At 36.2% G+C, this 18,031-nt stretch overlaps 1 protein-coding gene across 1 annotated transcript; it reads left to right on the top strand.

Annotated features, from left to right (window-relative positions):
• The first annotated feature begins 17,656 nt into the window (after positions 1-17,656).
• On the top strand, positions 17,657-18,031 carry LOC142644166 (sister chromatid cohesion protein PDS5 homolog D-like). The gene has a single exon (XM_075818839.1). It carries the CDS (start codon positions 17,657-17,659, stop codon positions 18,029-18,031), a length of 375 nt encoding a protein of 124 aa, XP_075674954.1.

Below are 18,031 nucleotides of genomic sequence, written 5' to 3'. Positions count from 1 at the left end.
GCCGCTCTACCCTCAATTCGTGAAGGATCGTAATCTCCACTTACCACCTGATGATCAAGTTCCCCACTGAGTATGAAGTAGGAGAGGTATGAGGAGACCAAATAGAGGCACGCTAGTGCTACATCGCCATGCTAGAGATGGACGACCATTTATCGACGATGTGCATAGAAGAACAACAGACGAGGGCAAAACCTGTGGAAAAATTGGAAGAAGTACTCCTTAACGATTCTAAGCCCAAGCGAACGAAAAGAATAGGAACTCTCGCTAGCCCGCCAGTTCGTCAAGCCTTAATCTCATTTATAAGGGATAAGGACTTCTTCACTTGGAGCCACTAGAACATGCTTGGAATCAGTCCTTCGGTCATGGTCCACAAACTGAACGTATCACCCACTTTTTCCCTCATCCGGCAAAAGAAATGGATATTCGCTCCAAAGTGAGACAAAGCCATAGCAGAAAAGGTTTGTAAGTTGCAAGAAGCAAGGTTTATACGAGAAGTACACTACCCCGACTGGCTAGCCAATGTGGTGATGGTCAAAAAAGCTAACAGAAAGTGGAGGATGTGTGTAGATTTCACAGATCTGAACAAGGCATGCCCCAAAAACAACTACCCGCTTCCTCGGATTGATATCTTGATGGATTCAATGGCCAGACATTAGCTGCTGAGTTTCATGAATGCATTTTCTAGTTACAACCAAATTAAGCTGGATGAAGCTGACTAGAAGAAGACTTCTTTCCTCACCAGCCAGGGTCTCTTCTGTTATAGAGTAATGTCGTTTGGGCTTAAGAACGTAGGTGCCACATACCAAAGATTGATGAACAAAATGATTACGCATCAGATTGGGAGGAATGTCCAAGTATACGTGGATGACATGCTGATAAAAAGCGTACAGCAGGACGACCACCTAGACGACCTCAAAGAGACTTTCGAAACCCTTCGGCACTTTAACATGAAGCTAAATCCGAACAAGTGTGCATTCGGGATAACGGCGAAAAAATTCCTGGGATTCATGGTTTCCTAAAGGGGTATTGAGGTCAACCTAGACAAGATACGGGCCATCATGGAGTTAGCTCCACAAAAAACCATCAAGGAGGTACATAGTTTGAACGGCAAGATCGCTACATTAAACAGGTTCGTTTCGAGAGCAACAGATAAATGCCTACCCTTCTTCCGCACATTTAAAAAGGCCTTTGAATGGACGATCGAGTGTCAGCGCACATTCAAGGATTTGAAGGCATATCTCTCTTCCGCACCTTTGCTGAGCCCATCCAAACCAGGAGAGGAGTTGTGTTCTCTACTTAGCTGTATACATAGCCGCTGTCAGCACAGCCTTAGTCAGGGAAGAAGATAGGGTGCAAAAGCCTGTATACTTCACGAGCTAAGCGCTCTGAGGCGCAGAAGAGAGGTATCCCCTATAGAGAAGCTTGTCTTTGCGCTGGTAATTACAGCGCGTAAGATCAAGCCATATTTCCAAGCCCATACTGTTGTTGTCTTGATGGACAAACCCCTGCGAAGAGCAATGAACAGTTTGGAGGCAGCCAGAGGAATGGCACCATGGGCAATTGAGCTAAGCGAGTTTGACATACACTATCGCCCACGTATAGCCATAAAAGGGTGAGCCATTGCCGATTTCATTGCAAAGTTCACCCACACGAATGAATAGGGGGCAAGATAGAACCCCCAATGGATGGTCCACATGGATAGATCATCCAATGAACAAGCAAGAGGTGCTGGTGTAGTGCTCCGCAGCCCGAAAGGAGACGAGGTCAAGTGCATGGTCTGACTTGACTTCCCCACAACAAACAATGAAGCCGAATACGAAACTTTGATAGTAGGACTGGATCTCGCACAAGCAATAGTAGCCAAGAATGTGATCATGCATTGCGATTCCCAAGTGGTCACCAGTCAGGTTAATGATAGTAACGAGTGCAGATGGGAACGAATGAAGAAGTACCTTGAGCAGGTGAAGAATCGGATGAGCAACCTCAATGAAAATTTTGTTCAAACCCCAAGGGAGGAGAACGAGCGGGTCGACCATCTTGCCAAGGCAGCATCAATAGAGCAAATGATCTTCCTTGGTCAGGTACTTCTTTTTATTTAGGCCTCACCTTTGATAAACATCGTCAGTGTACAGGAGATAGGTTCTAAGAACAACTGGATGACACCAATTACCTCCTACCTAAAGGACAGAGTACAGCCAAATGATAAGGAAGCTACAAGGAAGTTGAAGGTCCGTGCTGCACAATTAGTACTAATCAAAGATATCTTATACAAGAGAGGTTTCTCCCGGCCATACCTGAGGTGCCTTATCCCTGAAGAAGCAAACTATGCCATACGAGAAGTTCACGAAGGAATCTGCAGAAACCATTTCGGATCTTGGTCATTGGTGCACAAGCTAATCCGCACAGGATATTACTGGCCACAATGCAGAAGGATGCCCTTGCATACATCAAAACTTGCGACAAGTGTCAGAGGTTTGGCGACATAATTCAACAACCAACATAGGAACTCACCCCCAATGATGGCCCCATGGCCCTTCGCTCAATGGGGTTTGGACATCATGGGTCCATTCTCGATGGCTATTCGGCAACTTAAATTCCTGGTGGTCGATATAGATTATTTCACCAAATGGGTAGAAGCAGAAGCCTTGGCTACCATCACAAAGAAGAATATACGTGATTTCATATAGAGAAACATCATTTGCAGGTATGGTATCCCTAAAGTGCTGGTCTCATACAATGGGAAGCAGTTCGATAATGGCGCATTCAAAGAAATCTTCTCACAGGTTGGGATCAAGAACCACTACTCATCACCTACTCACCCTTAAGGTAACGAGTAGGTTGAGGTCACGAACCGATCCTTGCTTAAAATCATCAAGACCCGGCTGGAGGGAGCAAAGGGTATCTGGCTGGAAGAATTGCTAAGCATACTATAGGCGTACAAGACGACAGCAAGAACGCCTACAGGAAAGACACCGTTTTGACTTGAGTATGGAAGTGAGGCGATCATCCCGGTTGAAGTGGGACTTACAAGCTACAGAGTGGCGAACCATGAAGAGAAAAAGAATGACGACACATTACGCCTGCAGCTTGATATGGTGGATGAGGTCAGGGCAACAGCTAAACAAAGGTTAGTGCGGTACCAAAACCTCATGGCCAGACACTACAACTCCTGGGTGAAACACAGGGACTTCCAAGTCAGGGACCTTGTCTTAAGGAAGTAACGGGCGCTTATAGAAGACCCTTTTTAGGGGAAGTTAGGGCCCAATTGGGAAAGACCGTATAGGATCACATCATGGCATAGGAAGGGCACCTACCACCTTGATACATTGGACAAGCAAAAGCTGCACCACCCATGGAACATGGAGCTCCTAAAGAAGTACTACCAGTAGACAAATATCACAAGCAACGACACTCCTCATTTTCCAGTTTATTTCTTTTTTAGTTTTTACTATCTACAGTACTTTTTGTGGCCCAAAGGATGATTTTCTTATTTTCAAAAGGACGATTTCTACTTGCATATTTATCACAATAAGAGGAGTTATTCAAAATGGATGGATCATCCTAAAAGGATGAGTTTTAATCATTGAGTCGACAAAAGTGGACGGGTTCATCTTGAAGGGATGAGCTATACTTATTAAGTCCACAAAAGTGGACGGGTTCATCCAAAAGGGATGTGCTATGTTTATCAAGTCCATAAAAATGGACGAATCATCCGAAAAGGATGAGTTTTAATCACTGAGTCCACGCAAGTGGACGGGTTCATCTTAAAGGGATGAGCTATACTTATCGAGTGGACGGGCGTCATCACCGATAGGGGTGGCTTAATCTGCTGGAGCTGTCTCCTCTTCACCATGGGGGTCAGCATCGATGTCATCATTGAATAGCTCGTTGGTGCTTTTGGAGTAGACGGGCTGGGGTGGTGTCTAGGCCTGAAGGTCAATGGAGATGTGAGAAAGATCCAAGTTAAGATAGGACACCTTCACCTGACAGAAACAGTCATCAAAATCATTAGGAAACGAGCTGCCGAGCTTCACTAGGAGGGTGTCGGAGTCACAATACTTCTGTATCTCATCCTTCTTAGCCTAACGAAGTTGGTCTTTGGTGTCTATGATTTCCTTTTCCTTGTCCTCAAGGACCTTTCTCAACACCTCCTTCTATTTCTCCAGTTCACCCCGGAGCTGCTCTGATGCCTCAAGATTTCTCTCCTGGACTACCTTCCAAGCTTGCAACTCCTCCAGCTCCACTACCTTCGTCTTTGCCCTTGCCCTGACCTAGTCCAAGACTGTCTCATAGGAAAGGCAACGGTCCATTAGACCCTTCATCATTACCAAGCCCTGCAAAACCAAAAAAGGGATTTAAAAGGGAGACAGAGACAATTTTGATGAACAAAAGGAAATGGAAGGAAAAAAAAACTTACCTATACGACGCTAAAGAGACCCGTCTCCCCCATCGCCTCCATCATATGATTACTCAAGTCCTCATAATCATCCGCCTTGATGATGGAAGAAAGTTGTTCAAAGGCGTACTGAGGGTCCTCGTAGAGGAGGATGGGTGGCTTTGGGGCGACGGGGACCTAACCCGTCATCAAACCCTTGCCTTTTCCCAAACCAGGAAGCGTCGCCGTTTTCTTTTTCTTAGCTTTCACCCCGACGGCTGACTCTGCCACCTTAGGCTTTTTAGGAGGACGGTCAGACTTCTTCGACGATCTTTTCTTTAACGGAGGAACTTTGGTGGCAGACTTAGAAGGCAAGGTGCCCTCCTGTTTCTTCTTCACAACAGCTTGCTGCTTTATGTAAGCTCTCCTTCTGCCTTCCTCAATTTCTATATCAATGTGGATGGAAAGAAAGAGTTAGGCAAATTACAATTAGAAAGAAACTAATATAAAGAGAGACAGGCTTACGTCTGCGGGCTTGATTGTTGTAGCGACGGGAAGCTTCACTAGGTTCTAGACTATCGTAGTATCAATGGATTGTCTCCAAGGTGACAAGCTTAGCCCACATCCTTTTCTTCAACTTAATTGCAAAAAATTTCTCCAAGAAGCTCCACTGCTCCAAGCTCACTTGTAGACGGTCTCGAGCTGCAAAGAAAGGGACGGTTAGACCAGAGACGGTAAATAAAAGATGTAATTTAAAGAGGACAGATTCTCACCAGACGGAGGCATTATGCCCTAAGTTTTGTCTACAGGCATGAACTCCTGATCGCTAGGGTGACACATCCAGTTGTCACCCTGCATAAAGAAGTAACGACTCTTCCAGTTCCTGTTGAAGTCTGGAGTGTCGCACACCAGCTTAAGTACAAGCTTCCTTGGTAGGAAGTTGTACATAACTTTAGACTAGGTGATCTCTGACGAACGGTAATAGTGGAAGAAATCCTCCATCATCATCTTTTGCTCCCCGTCACTCAAGATTCCATATAGAACTTCAGCACCAAGGAAGGCCCTCCAAGCGATTGGAGAGATTTGGGTGACGACAACTTCGAGGTACTGAAGAAGGCGACGGTGAAGAGCACTTAGTGGAAACCAAAGTCCCGCTTTAAACATTTGCTCATAAATACCGACGTCCTTGACCCCATCGTAATAACATTTTTTAGACTTGAAAGGTAGACGGATGGGTATGTTGGCGGGGATCTAGTACCTCTCCCTAAGGGTTTTGAAATGCCTTTGCTTGACGGATGAATTGAAATCATTCACCATCCACAAGGGAAGGAGGATGAACTCCCTAAGGCCATCTGGACCTACGATAGACTGAGCGGGAAGATCAATGTAGATGATGTTGGAACTATTTGAATCACCACCTAAACCTCCCTCTAATCCGACCACGTCCACATCATTATCCTCCTCTGAAGGATAATTAGCAGACGGATCCCTTTCATCATAAGATGTGTCGGGGTCATCATGACCAGACGGGTACACCTCATTGTAGCCCGCTCCTTTGCGGACCCACGATTGGTCACTCGACGCCTCACTAGACATTTGTCACCTACACGTGATGGGTAAACCCCTAAGACTCTCTACAGGTCTATCAAGATGACAGGCTAACAATATTTAAACTAAAAGATGAAATTAAAAATAAGTAAGAGGCAACGGATGCTTACCGGTTGACGGTTCAAAGAGGAAACAAACACAGCTAACAAACGAAACTAGTGAATGGTCATAGAGAAGCGATGGAAAAGGTAAAGCTAAAATAGGAAGCAGACGGTATCACTCTAGCTCTGAAAATTTACTAAAAGTAAAAATGAGAAGGGCAAGCAACAGATATATAGAGAGAGAGAACGGCACGGAAGACAAAGGGACGTTTTGGTTCGAGCAATTAACCAATAGGAACATGCCACGTGCCCCTACTACATTAAATGCACCTGGCTAGCCTGTCTAATCAAGGCATATTTCCTAAAAAGTTGTGTTAAGTCGTCACTCTATGGGTCCGTCTAGGAAACATGGCGACGGACCCATAGAGTGAGGGGGCAACTGAAAAGGATGAAATTGAGATAGACGGTCAAATTTTACAAAAACAACCTTGGACAACTACAGTGGGTTGACGGACAAAAAGAGAAGGCAGCACGACGATACGCGTAGTATGTGGACGGATTACCCTTGTTGGACGGATAGGGAGGTAGACGGATATGTAGTGGATGGTGGCAATGCCACGTGACGCTCACATGGTTTAATTGGTCCTCAAGAAACTTCAAATGGAAACGACTTGTGCTCTACGATTAAACCTAGTCAACAGAATCTCTATATGGAAATGATCTCGTAAAATATGCACATTTATGAGGATTTTCTCTAAATGGAAATATTCCTCTTCACCAAGAAACTAAGGTCGGTTCCACACTACTATAAAAACTCAAAACTCTTAGAGATCAAGGTACGCATAATCCACCCCAGCTCTAGCACTCTAGAGTTGTGAAAATTTTTTGACTTGACCTTTAGAGGGTATTTGGCCGGTACCACACCGGTACTCTTCGTAAGGTTTTCTTCTTCTCTTTGTGTTGTGTAGGTCTTGTCTAGGGCAAGTGAGGACTGTGTAGCTTACTGACAATTTTCAATATCATCAAGGATAGTTATAAAGCTATCCTATAAAAATGAACTATATTTATACACATGAAAAGAGGGGAAAAAATTTTGATATCTATAATTTGGATTGTAATCAAATTAAGATTTTTATCAACTTAGAAATCATAGGAGAAGAAAAATTATATATATATATATATTTTTTTTTTTTTTTAAATCTAAAAATTAAAAAAAAATCTGCAATATAGTGAAGTCACTTGGCACAACCACGGCGTATAATCTCAACTTTTATGCACGGCTTAATAAAAAAAATTATATATGAATTTAAAAAAAAATTGATAATATAATCAAATCTAATAAAAAATAGTAAAAATATTTTTAAAAATTATGATAAGTTTTAAATTTTTAAAAGCTCTTAGTAGTAAAATTGTAATTTTATATATATATATATATATATATATATAGCACTTGAAAATATTTCCATTATACTTGCTAACATGCATGCATAGTAGTAGAAGTGCTAATCATATATAAATTTCTTGTATAAATAACCAAAAAAAAATTCCATAAATTACAAAAATGTAAGTATTTAGATTACAATGTAAATGTTTACCTTTAAATAACCGGTCATAGTCATTTTAATGTTGCCATAAGTGAGGAAATAATATGCCTAGTCAATTAAGAACACCAAATCAAAGAATTATATCAATAATCAAGTTGAATTGCATTATCTAAAAAAAAATTTTAAAAAATCATATAATTTAAGAAATTATTAAATAGATACTCAAAAAAAAAATAGAATATATCTTCTCACATAAATCCCCTAATTTCATATGGTAGATGAGTTCCATCCCAAATAGATTCAGTGAAAAAAAATTTACCAAAATAAAAATTTCATAAATTAAAAGATATTCATCATTACTATGCCAAGAGATAGCAAACTTGATGCCGCTTTCTGTGGAAGTACTGCAAATCTAAAAGAATCTAATATACATTACCATGAGACGATGACATACTCTCTAATGACAGCCAAAAATCAAGCTTCAAATCATTTACAAAAACTCCTCCAATTCTGTAGATGCATGTGACTAAAGATCCCAAAAGTAAATACATCATCCACTAGGGCTTCCGTTCTTCTATGCCAATGTTTAACAAATACAAATAATACTAATAATTAATTCGTAAATAGTAGAATAGAGTAGACTTAGTAGAGTTTTACTTAATTTGTGGAGGTATAAAAAATAATCACGTTAACTCAATTAAATATCATGGTGCTGTTTTAGTTATTTATTTATTTATATGTACGTGTAGCAATAGGTGTAGTAATTTAAATGAAAAAAAAAAAAAAAAAAAAAAAGGATGAGATGAAGATGAAGATGAAGATTGTAATCAAATTAAAAGAAATAGAGGTAAAGAAAAGAATTTGGATTGTAGTTAAATTAAGATTTTTATCAACTTTGAAATAAGAGGAGAAGAAGATAAGGAAAAAAATTATATCCATTTAGTAGACTTAGAGTTTTAGTTTAATTCAATTTCTCTTGGATTCAACTTTTCAATTAAATATCACGAATATCACTTTATTTTTATTTTTTTTACGTGTAGCAATAGGTGTAGTAATTTGAATGAAAAAAAAAAAAGGATTAGATGAAAATGAAGATGAAGATTGTAATCAAATTAAGAATCAACTTAGAAATTTTAGAAGAAAAAGATAAGAAAAAAAAATTATATCCATTTTTTCTTTTTAAAATCTAAAAATCTAACAAAATTTCTTCAGTTTGGTGCTGCCACTAAGCGCAACCACAACATCGAAGCCCAACTTTGATTATATATAATGATATAATATATATATATATATATATATATATATATATATATATATTGATAATAATATATATATATATAGATTAATAATAGATTTGAAATAAAAAATTATTATACAAAAAATAAACCAAATATTATTTAAGTAATATTTAGATGTAAAAAAGACCCCTTTAAATTTTTTTTTATTTATGGGAGCCCCTTTAAAAATTTTGCTTTAGTTCTCAAACTATCTTGGGCCAGAGAAAACTAGAGGGGTGTTTGGTGGTTGTTTTCAAACAACTATTTTCAGTTTTTAAACAACATTTCATGCATTTTCATACATTTTTTCACCCACACGTATTTTCATCAATGTTTTCAAACAATAATTTTCAGTTTTTAAACACATATACCAAACGGGCCCCTAGTTTTCAGCTTATGTTTTTTACCCACAACCCAATTATTATATGCTCTCCCAAAGCATGAAATAATGCAACTTTTTGACTTAATCATAAAATTTCACACAGTTTGTACTTTGTAATCCATTTTTATTTTTTTTTGGGTAAAAAATTTGAAGGTCTATGTGGACTTTGTAATCCACATAGACCTTCAAAAAAAAAAAAAATTTATTTGAAGGATAGTTTGGAGCGAAGTCTCGTGTCTCTCTTTAGAGTGCTGTAAAAGAATTGAAATTTCTATTTTCCAGATCATTTAAATCAAAATACTCGGTGAATTTGTATTGAAATTTTCGCATGTTTTATTGTCTCTTTGAATTACCAAATGATACACTTATTCTTCATCAAATAAAATGATACACTTAGTGCAAACATAGGTTAATACATAGTTACAAAATATATGAAATTATTGATTTTAAGATTACTGGCGAGCTGAAGATTATATATATTCCAAAGCAGCGCAGTGCCTATGGTGGATACTCACCGAAACAATTCTCCGTTGAAGCAAAACAATTCTTATCACCCTCTCACATTCAGTATTCTCATCAATGTTTCAAGCAATCTCAAATTCTCAGTTTTAGAAAAGTGTGGGAGATTTTGTTAAAAGCAAAAAAGTACAGAAATTCTACAGCCCCAGCAGCCCAAAACTGCACAGTAAAAGAAAGCCTATTACAAACACTACACAAAGCAGGCGAGCTTACTAACAAGCCGAAAAAAAAAAACTAAAAACTAAGCTAAACAGCAGCTAGACTACAACAATGAAACTAGAAACTGGAAGCAGCATTCCTGCTTCCATCTTCTATTAAACACAGAAAAGCTAACGTCCAATTGCAACAAATCACCCTGTTGTTCATAGAATTCTTCACTTTCATGCGGAACCTAACTCTAGATTTAATGTTGCTCCTAAAAATGTGTAGTGTTTCTCTGTAACCAGATGTGGTACACGGTAGCAGCTAAGACAAGCCTGCTGACAGAGCACTTCAAAGCTTTTATTCTTCAAGCGCTGTTACTCCATTGAAGCACCTCACCCTAGTCATAACCAAAGTCCTCCATCAAACTCTGAACTTTGACTTGATGCCAAATCCTTCTAGATATGGAGCAATCAAATAAAATGTAGTCCCTGATCTCGTGCTTCCTTCTGCAGAAAACACGCAAAGTATTCCCTTGATAACCCCATTGAATCATTCTATCCTTTGTAGACAGTCTATTCCCCTAGGAAAGCCGACAACTAAAGTTGTGGTTTGGAATTTTTTATTTTATTTTTTTGATTAGTTTGGAATGTTTCCAAGCAACTAGATGCTTGGATCTTGGAAACCACCAACCATCATGAGAGAGAATTGAAGTTGCCTTTGCATCTGAAGTACTTGCTGAATCATATAACCCATATATCATATTTAGAATACAAAACACCATCTAGGTGCCAATTATCCAACCAAAAAAAAAAAAAATACTATAGTCATGCCTAACCTTATGCTTAATGAACAGCCTTATCACTTCCCTTTACTTTGAAATCTTCCTCCAACCCCAAGATCAATTTTCAGGAGCTTTAAGTTGTAACAACCCAAAAGCTTTTATCCTTCAATAAATTGTCATTAACCCAAGCCACCCAAATTCATCCCGGTAAGGACAAAAAGATTTCAAATGTGCTTCATTATGACAACTTTATTCCAATCCTCAAGCCCCCTTCTTTCTTTGGAACGCACATCAAACTCCGAGCAACTTTGCACGTGCAGCTGCCTCATCCTTTTCCTTCCTAAGAAACTGTTAAACTTACTGTCCGAGCTCTTAATAACTTTTTTAGGGAGAATGAAAACCCTAGGCCAGTACCCTTGAATCCTGAACAATAGAGAGATGCTTGGTAGTCCAGGAGTTTATACGAAGTTGTGATTTTCTCAACAAAGGCTTATGATTTTCACAACACTTTTTAAAACACAATTTTCATATCATTTTGAACAATAATACTTAAAATCTGCTACTAAACAGTCACTAAAAGATCTTGGATACGTTATTTTGTTTGTTGATCTACCCCGAAGTAGAAAACTTCACTGGTAGCAGCAATCCGTAAGTATTGCCATTTTTATTATTATTATTAAGAAATTAAAGACATGGCCCGCAAAATAGTGGAGTTAGAGCTGTAATGGGTCTCTAAAAGGGAATCACGGTGTGAGCCTATATAATTATTGAATAAATAAGAGAGAGATTTCAAGGCCTAACCCCCCCCCCCCCCAAAAAAAAGATAACATCATTATTTGGCAGGGACGCCCTATGTACAATTTAGAGTACATACAGGACCACCTTGAACTTGGAAAAAAAGATTATACTTTTGAAGAATGAATTTTAAGTTAATATGGGTTGTTGATCACCCTAAAATAAAAAAATGAAAAATAAAAGCTTAACCACCCTAAAAAAAATTGAATATTGAACCAAAAAATTGCGAGAAATGTTCATAACATTTTCACAACACTTTTACAACAAATCCTATATAGCAAGTTGTAATTGGTGGACAAAAAAACAGTTTCAGTAATATGCAAATTAGAACTGGTAGAAATTGTCAACTAGGATTTATTGTGAAAATATTGTGGACGTAATATTTCTAAAAAATTGTCCAAAAAAATAAATTAGCATAAAACCCCAAATCAAATGTTTAATTGTGATATTTTAAATTGTTATTTTAAAAGGCATATTTTAAAATTGCTACTTTTAAAAAATAAAAAAATGCTTATTTTCTAATAGTTAGTTGGTTAGTGCTTGTTTTAGTCTTTAATTGAATTTATTGAATTAATGTGATATTTTTTCCATACACATGCACTAAAATAATGTCTCAATACTTTATTGAACATGATTAATATAAGGGTTTAATACCTAAGTTGAATATTTTAAATGAACTTATAGTTTACCCTTTATTCTTTTGTTAGCATTATGGACAAAATTCCTATAATAAAATTACTTTTATCCCAAAATTTATCTTCTAAGAAAATATTTATTCACTTGAATAATCTTTTTTCAGATCCTAAGCTATGAGAAAAGGTCTCATCTTTTCATCCTAATTAATGATCAGGAGAGAATATAAAAAAGGTTATTTACAAAGATGTTCCTGTCAACCTCTTAGCCATGACTTTCCTAAAAAAGAAATTATTGAAGCATTGCACTGATTTAATTTGGACTAGTTTAAAAAATATAAAATATTTGTTGGAACATATATATCATGAAAAAAGATTATGCATTTTGTTTACATTGTTACCTATTTAGGCAAGATCTTGGTAATTAAATGGGAGATCAGTAGTTTAATGATTACTTCTTTTTTTAGAGAGTTTCAACCTATGACATCCGCTTTTGATGATAGCTCTTTATCATCACACCAAGACACCAATCAGTTTTTGGTGTAAGTGGAGATTGAACCCCAGATCTCTTATTCAACTATTAGAGACTTTACCAGTTTAATGATTACTTGGTTGTGTATATTGAAAAAGAAGTAATTGATAGCATTAATAATAAAGTTATCATACTAAAATTTCAAATATGAAAAATTCATAGAAGGAAATTTTAAAAATTTATGTATTTGAGATTTTTTTTTTTTTTATGTCTATATATTCAAGTGTTTATTTTTATTAAGTTTTGTTTAATTTAAGTTTCTTAACAATTACTTTGAAAAAAAATTTCTGAAACTACCACTGTTATTTGGGTTAGTAACTTTATATAAATTTTACTTTAGATAGTGTTTATTACATACATCATGTGCAAATACCCATGACCAATGTTTTGGGCAACGTGTGCAATAGATTTTTTCTCTTTTTATTTTTATCTGGAGTTGAGCCACAAAGGAATGGCTTGCATTAAAAAAAAAAAAAGAATGAGTTACTTGCATTTTTTTTTTATTAAAGGTCTTATCAATTGATGTGTTATCAATCATAATGAGTAATTCAATAATCATTTACTTTTTTTATTGAAATGTCACATCAATTTATAAATTTTTTATAGTAAAATTTATAGTAATTTTAACATATTCCCCGCACAAAAAAAAAATATGAATTAATAGAAATACAACACAATCACCAATTCACCATTAAGTGAATGAAAAATGCTAAAATTAATACAAATTTTATGGCGAAAAACTTACAAACTGATATGGCAATAATATGATCGGTGTCACTCAAACTATATAATAAATGAATGTTTTGAATACTTTTTTTTATTGGTGATATGTCAGTTTTTAAACCCTACATAGTAAGTATTGCAAGCTCACTTTAGGTGAATTAGTCTTATTAATTAGTAAGAACTAGTCGTAGATTCACGTGATACATGGGAAAATGTTACATAATTATAATAGAGTATAATATAAATTGTATAGGTTAAATCGTTAAATAGTGCATGCGTTATTTTAAAAAAGTATTTTGCATTAAGGTAATTACATTTCCCTCTCCCTCCCTTGAGGTTTGGGGGAATGACATTCCACCTCAAACATGAAGGGAAAAAACACTCCCCTCCCTTGAGATTTTAAATAATTAACACTCACCCCTTTCTATTTATATTAGTAATGAAATATTTAAAATTTTTATAAGAATCTCTTTACAAAAATGTAACCATGATTAGTAAAAATTCAACTGATGAATTTAGAATAAAAATTTATTAAGCACCAAAACACTTGCATAACCCGTAGAAAAAAAAATAAGAAAAAAAAGGAGCAAAGGTCATACTTAATATTTTAAAATACACTACAATTAAAACTTTAAAACAATGGATTTTAATTATTAAATTTCCTATAATTTTGGAACCATTCCCTTAAGAAAAGAGCAAGTTAGTACACAATATTTTTAATATTAATTTAATAAAATTTGGTCAAACAGATGTCAAAGTGGGAAAAATGTTTTTTTCCCCTTATGTTTGGGGTGGAGTGTCATCTCTCCAAATCTTAAAGGGGAGAACATATAATAAAATTTTCCTTCAGTAGCAATATATAATGGTATATGTATGAAAGAGGTAATTTAATAAAAAGATTTGAATTTCATAGTTATAGTGTTGTTTTAATTTTTTTTGGAGAAGATATTATTTTAATATTGCCATAATCTTTAATTGAGAGAGAAGAGACAAAATTTTAATGAAATGGGAAAGTTCAAGCAAATTGAAATTTTTTTTTTATAATTGAAATGGGAAGTTGAAAGAACTCATAGAAGCGCAAAACAGTAATTACAAAAGGAAGGGGAAGAGATAAAAATAAATAAATAAATAATAAAAAGGGAGAAAAATGAAAAGAAATGGGAAGTTGAAAGAACTCAAAGAAGAGCAAAACATTATTTACAAAAGGAAGGGGAAGGGATTAAAAAAAAAGGAAAAAAATGAAACGAAATATGTGGATGATAATGTGGCTCAACTAGAGTGTAGCAACAATAAATGGTACACTTCAGTTTGTATATAATAATAATAATAACAACAACAACAACAACTAGTAAGTTGCCCGTGCGATATACGGATAATTTTGTGATATTTTATGTAAGACGTTTTTTAATAATGTTGTACATATATTAGAAAGAAAAAGTAAACTAAATTAGAGTAAAGAAACATATACATTTTTGAGATATTAAAAATTAATTTAATAACTTCACTGAATATTTGTAACCTTCTTAAGATAAGTTTAATTTTTTTTCAAATCATGAAACCAAAAATAAATGTAAAAGAGTAACAAGATCATGAAAATCAACTAATTTGTGTTATGTTCACATATTTCATAGCATGAAATGAAAGTATGCCTAACTCTCTAACCATCTTCCGCTCACTGATAGTGCGACATTAAGACATGGTGTGGGCAATTGTATATGCATGTGTCCTATAAATGATTTAAAATTAAATCATGATAGAATATGACTTTACATTATCTCTATTTACATACCCAAAACAAAAACTATCCAACCAAATTACTTAAACCTAAATCATATTTAGGGGTTTCGACGTCTTGATGGTGGTGGAAGGCTAGTAAAATGGAGGTGGAGACTCCTCATATTCCTCTTTTTCTCTCTTTCAAATATTTTGTTAAGCATTCTCATCAAGAATGCTATAAAATATAGCATTTAGCATATCAAAAAGTTATTTTATTTATTTTAACAACTTATTTTACAATACACCCAACGTCAAAAATTCTATTATTTTACCACTTTATTTAAATATTCTTTTTTTATTCTTTATTCATTTAAATCAATAATTACATCTTGTGATATGAAGTAGTCAACAAGCTATAGAAAGTAAGAAAAGGTAAGAAAGAAATTCCAGGACCAAACAAATAATCCACAATTGAGGAGCCCAATGAGTCGGAAGGAAAAAGTTTTTATGCATTATCAAGTTATTAACCATGGCCTGGCTACATATCAGTTAATAAATTATGAAAATATCACAGATAAATTTCTTCTCTTCTTTTTCTAAACTAATATGATAATGTAGTAGTGAAACACCATAAACTAACTAGTTCTTTTGGCTGGAAAAATCGTGGAATTTTGCATATATCCATCTGCAAACACACAAGCATGGGAACAGGAAAGTGTTGGTCCCATTATAAGGACTGTGAAAGGTAGTCTTATGTGGATGGAAATCAAATCTAGGAATGTTGTCCTAGAAATGGAGAATTAGAATGGCTTGATAATCTATCATTCAGTCCTCGTGTCTCATTTATAAACACAAACCCATCCCTTCATGCAAGGTCACTGATGCAGGAGATGCAAGAAGATTATTATTTAGTGTTATTTATGTTTGCAAATCAATTGTATTTTTGTATTTTAGGTCCTATTAGTTTATTGGGATATTAGTATTTTAATTTGGAAGCAAGGTTATTTTTGTAATAAGGCAATTAGGGTTTTCTAACCAATTAGAACTAGGGTTTAGCAATCCTTTTTAAGCAACATATTGTACTCCTTGAGGAGTTAGTTGATATTTTGATGAATGAAAAAAAAAATGGTCGTTTGGTCTTTCTTTGGTTTGGTGCTGACTCCAGGTCTACCCTAGGTGCTGACTCCTAGTGGTTTCCCCGCTTGGTGCTGACTCCAAGGAAGGCCTAGTTGCTGACTCCTAGGTCATATCCCTTTATTTTATTGTTGTTTCAGTTTTGTTCTGGTTGTCCTGCATCAATTTTGGTATCAGAGCAAACTCCGATCTGTTTGAAGCATCATCGCAGTCAATCCAGAACCAAAAAAAAAGGAAGCTTTCACCGTATATTTTCCACCAACAGAAATCCAACCACCACACCACCTTCAAAATCCCTTCACGACATATCCACCAGACCAACATCAGAAAACCATATCTCAATACCCATCAAGCCACCAGAAGGTTACCCGTCAACCAAAGCCCTTTGACCCAACAACCAACAAACCCCATTTGTCAATCTTGGCCACCGTTGAAGCACCACACTAGCTGCCAGAAAAGCCAGCCACCACAAAAAAAATAAATAAATAAATAAATAAATAAAAAAGAAGAGGAGACTCACGCAAGACCCATCACTCACCAGCTGCCAAAACCCATAAAATCAACACCCTCACCACAAAACCAGAAAAGCATTTAAAAAAAAAAATCATTGCCGTGTCTCTCATCCCATCAAATCACAATTCAGATCCACAAGAAATCAACGCCGCCACCAGCCTCCATCACCAGCAGTGTTCCCATCACGCCGGCAACTTCCAATTTCGTTGTCCAATGCCACCACGACGACGATCCAGACTTCAGACCGCCATTTGCTCACTTGCTCCAATCGACGCCAGACCATCTCCATCAATCCGCAAGCCTGATCCTGATCCTTGTCAGTGTTGCACCGCCAAAAGCCCTACATCTCATGCACCACTGCCGGACCACACTTCGATGCAGATCTAACCAAAGCTGCTGTTGTTCTTGCGCAAGCCTCACCTGAGTTCACTTACAAAGCAGACACGTGAGTTCACTTACAAAGCCAAGTTTTGTTGTTTGTGTTTATTAGTCACCTTAGCACAAGGCAAACACATGAGTTCACTTACAAAGCCAGCCCATCAGCATTAAGTGGGCCACGCAACTTTGGGTTTGAAGTTTCTTTCTTTTGGTTTAATTTGCTAGTACTGTCAATATATTCTTTTACGTGTATACCCAAAAAAAAAATGACTTCCTTTCATAGTGAACTTGAGAAGCAACTTAAGGAGGTTGGGAATAAACTCCTTAACCCTCCTTCCTCCATTAATGACCTCCTTACACTCCTTGATGAAGTTGAAAATTTGTTAGCATACATGAAGCAAGTACCATCCAAATCAGTGTGAGGTCCACTTTTTCCTTCAGTAAAGACTCTAATCAATAATAAACTTTTGAGACATGCTGACATGGATGTGAAGGTTTCAATTGTATCTTGCATTATTGAGATTACAAGAATAACAGCACCAGATGCCCCATATATGAGCAAATGAAGGAAATATTTCAGTTGATTGTGGCAGCATTTGAAAATATGCCTCATGTGTCTACTCACTCTTATAAGAAGGTGGTTTCAATTCTTGATACCATTGCAAAGGTCAAGCTATGCTTGGTGATGCTAGATCTTAAGTGTGATTCATTGGTTGTTGAGATGTTTCAAAGTTTTTTGAAGATAATTAGGTCCAACTATCCACCTGCTGTACTTTCAGCCATGGTAACAATTATGAATCTGGTCATAGATGAAAGTGAAGACATTTCCTTGGATCTTCTCAGTTCACTTTTTGCTATTATAAGAAAGAAAAATCAAAATGTTTCACCTATTTCATGGACATTGGGGGAGCAAATAATCACTAGGATTAATGCCTAA

Source organism: Castanea sativa, chromosome 7, assembly GCF_040712315.1.
Source record: "Castanea sativa cultivar Marrone di Chiusa Pesio chromosome 7, ASM4071231v1".
Lineage (NCBI taxonomy): Eukaryota > Viridiplantae > Streptophyta > Magnoliopsida > Fagales > Fagaceae > Castanea > Castanea sativa.
The sequence above is the reverse complement of the archived record's forward strand: the minus strand, read 5'-3'. Positions and strand labels throughout refer to the sequence as shown.

Excerpts from the sequence above, each read along its gene's own strand:
- LOC142644166 (XM_075818839.1), top strand. The coding sequence starts at position 17,657 with ATGAAGGAAATATTTCAGTTGATTGTGGCAGCATTTGAAAATATGCCT.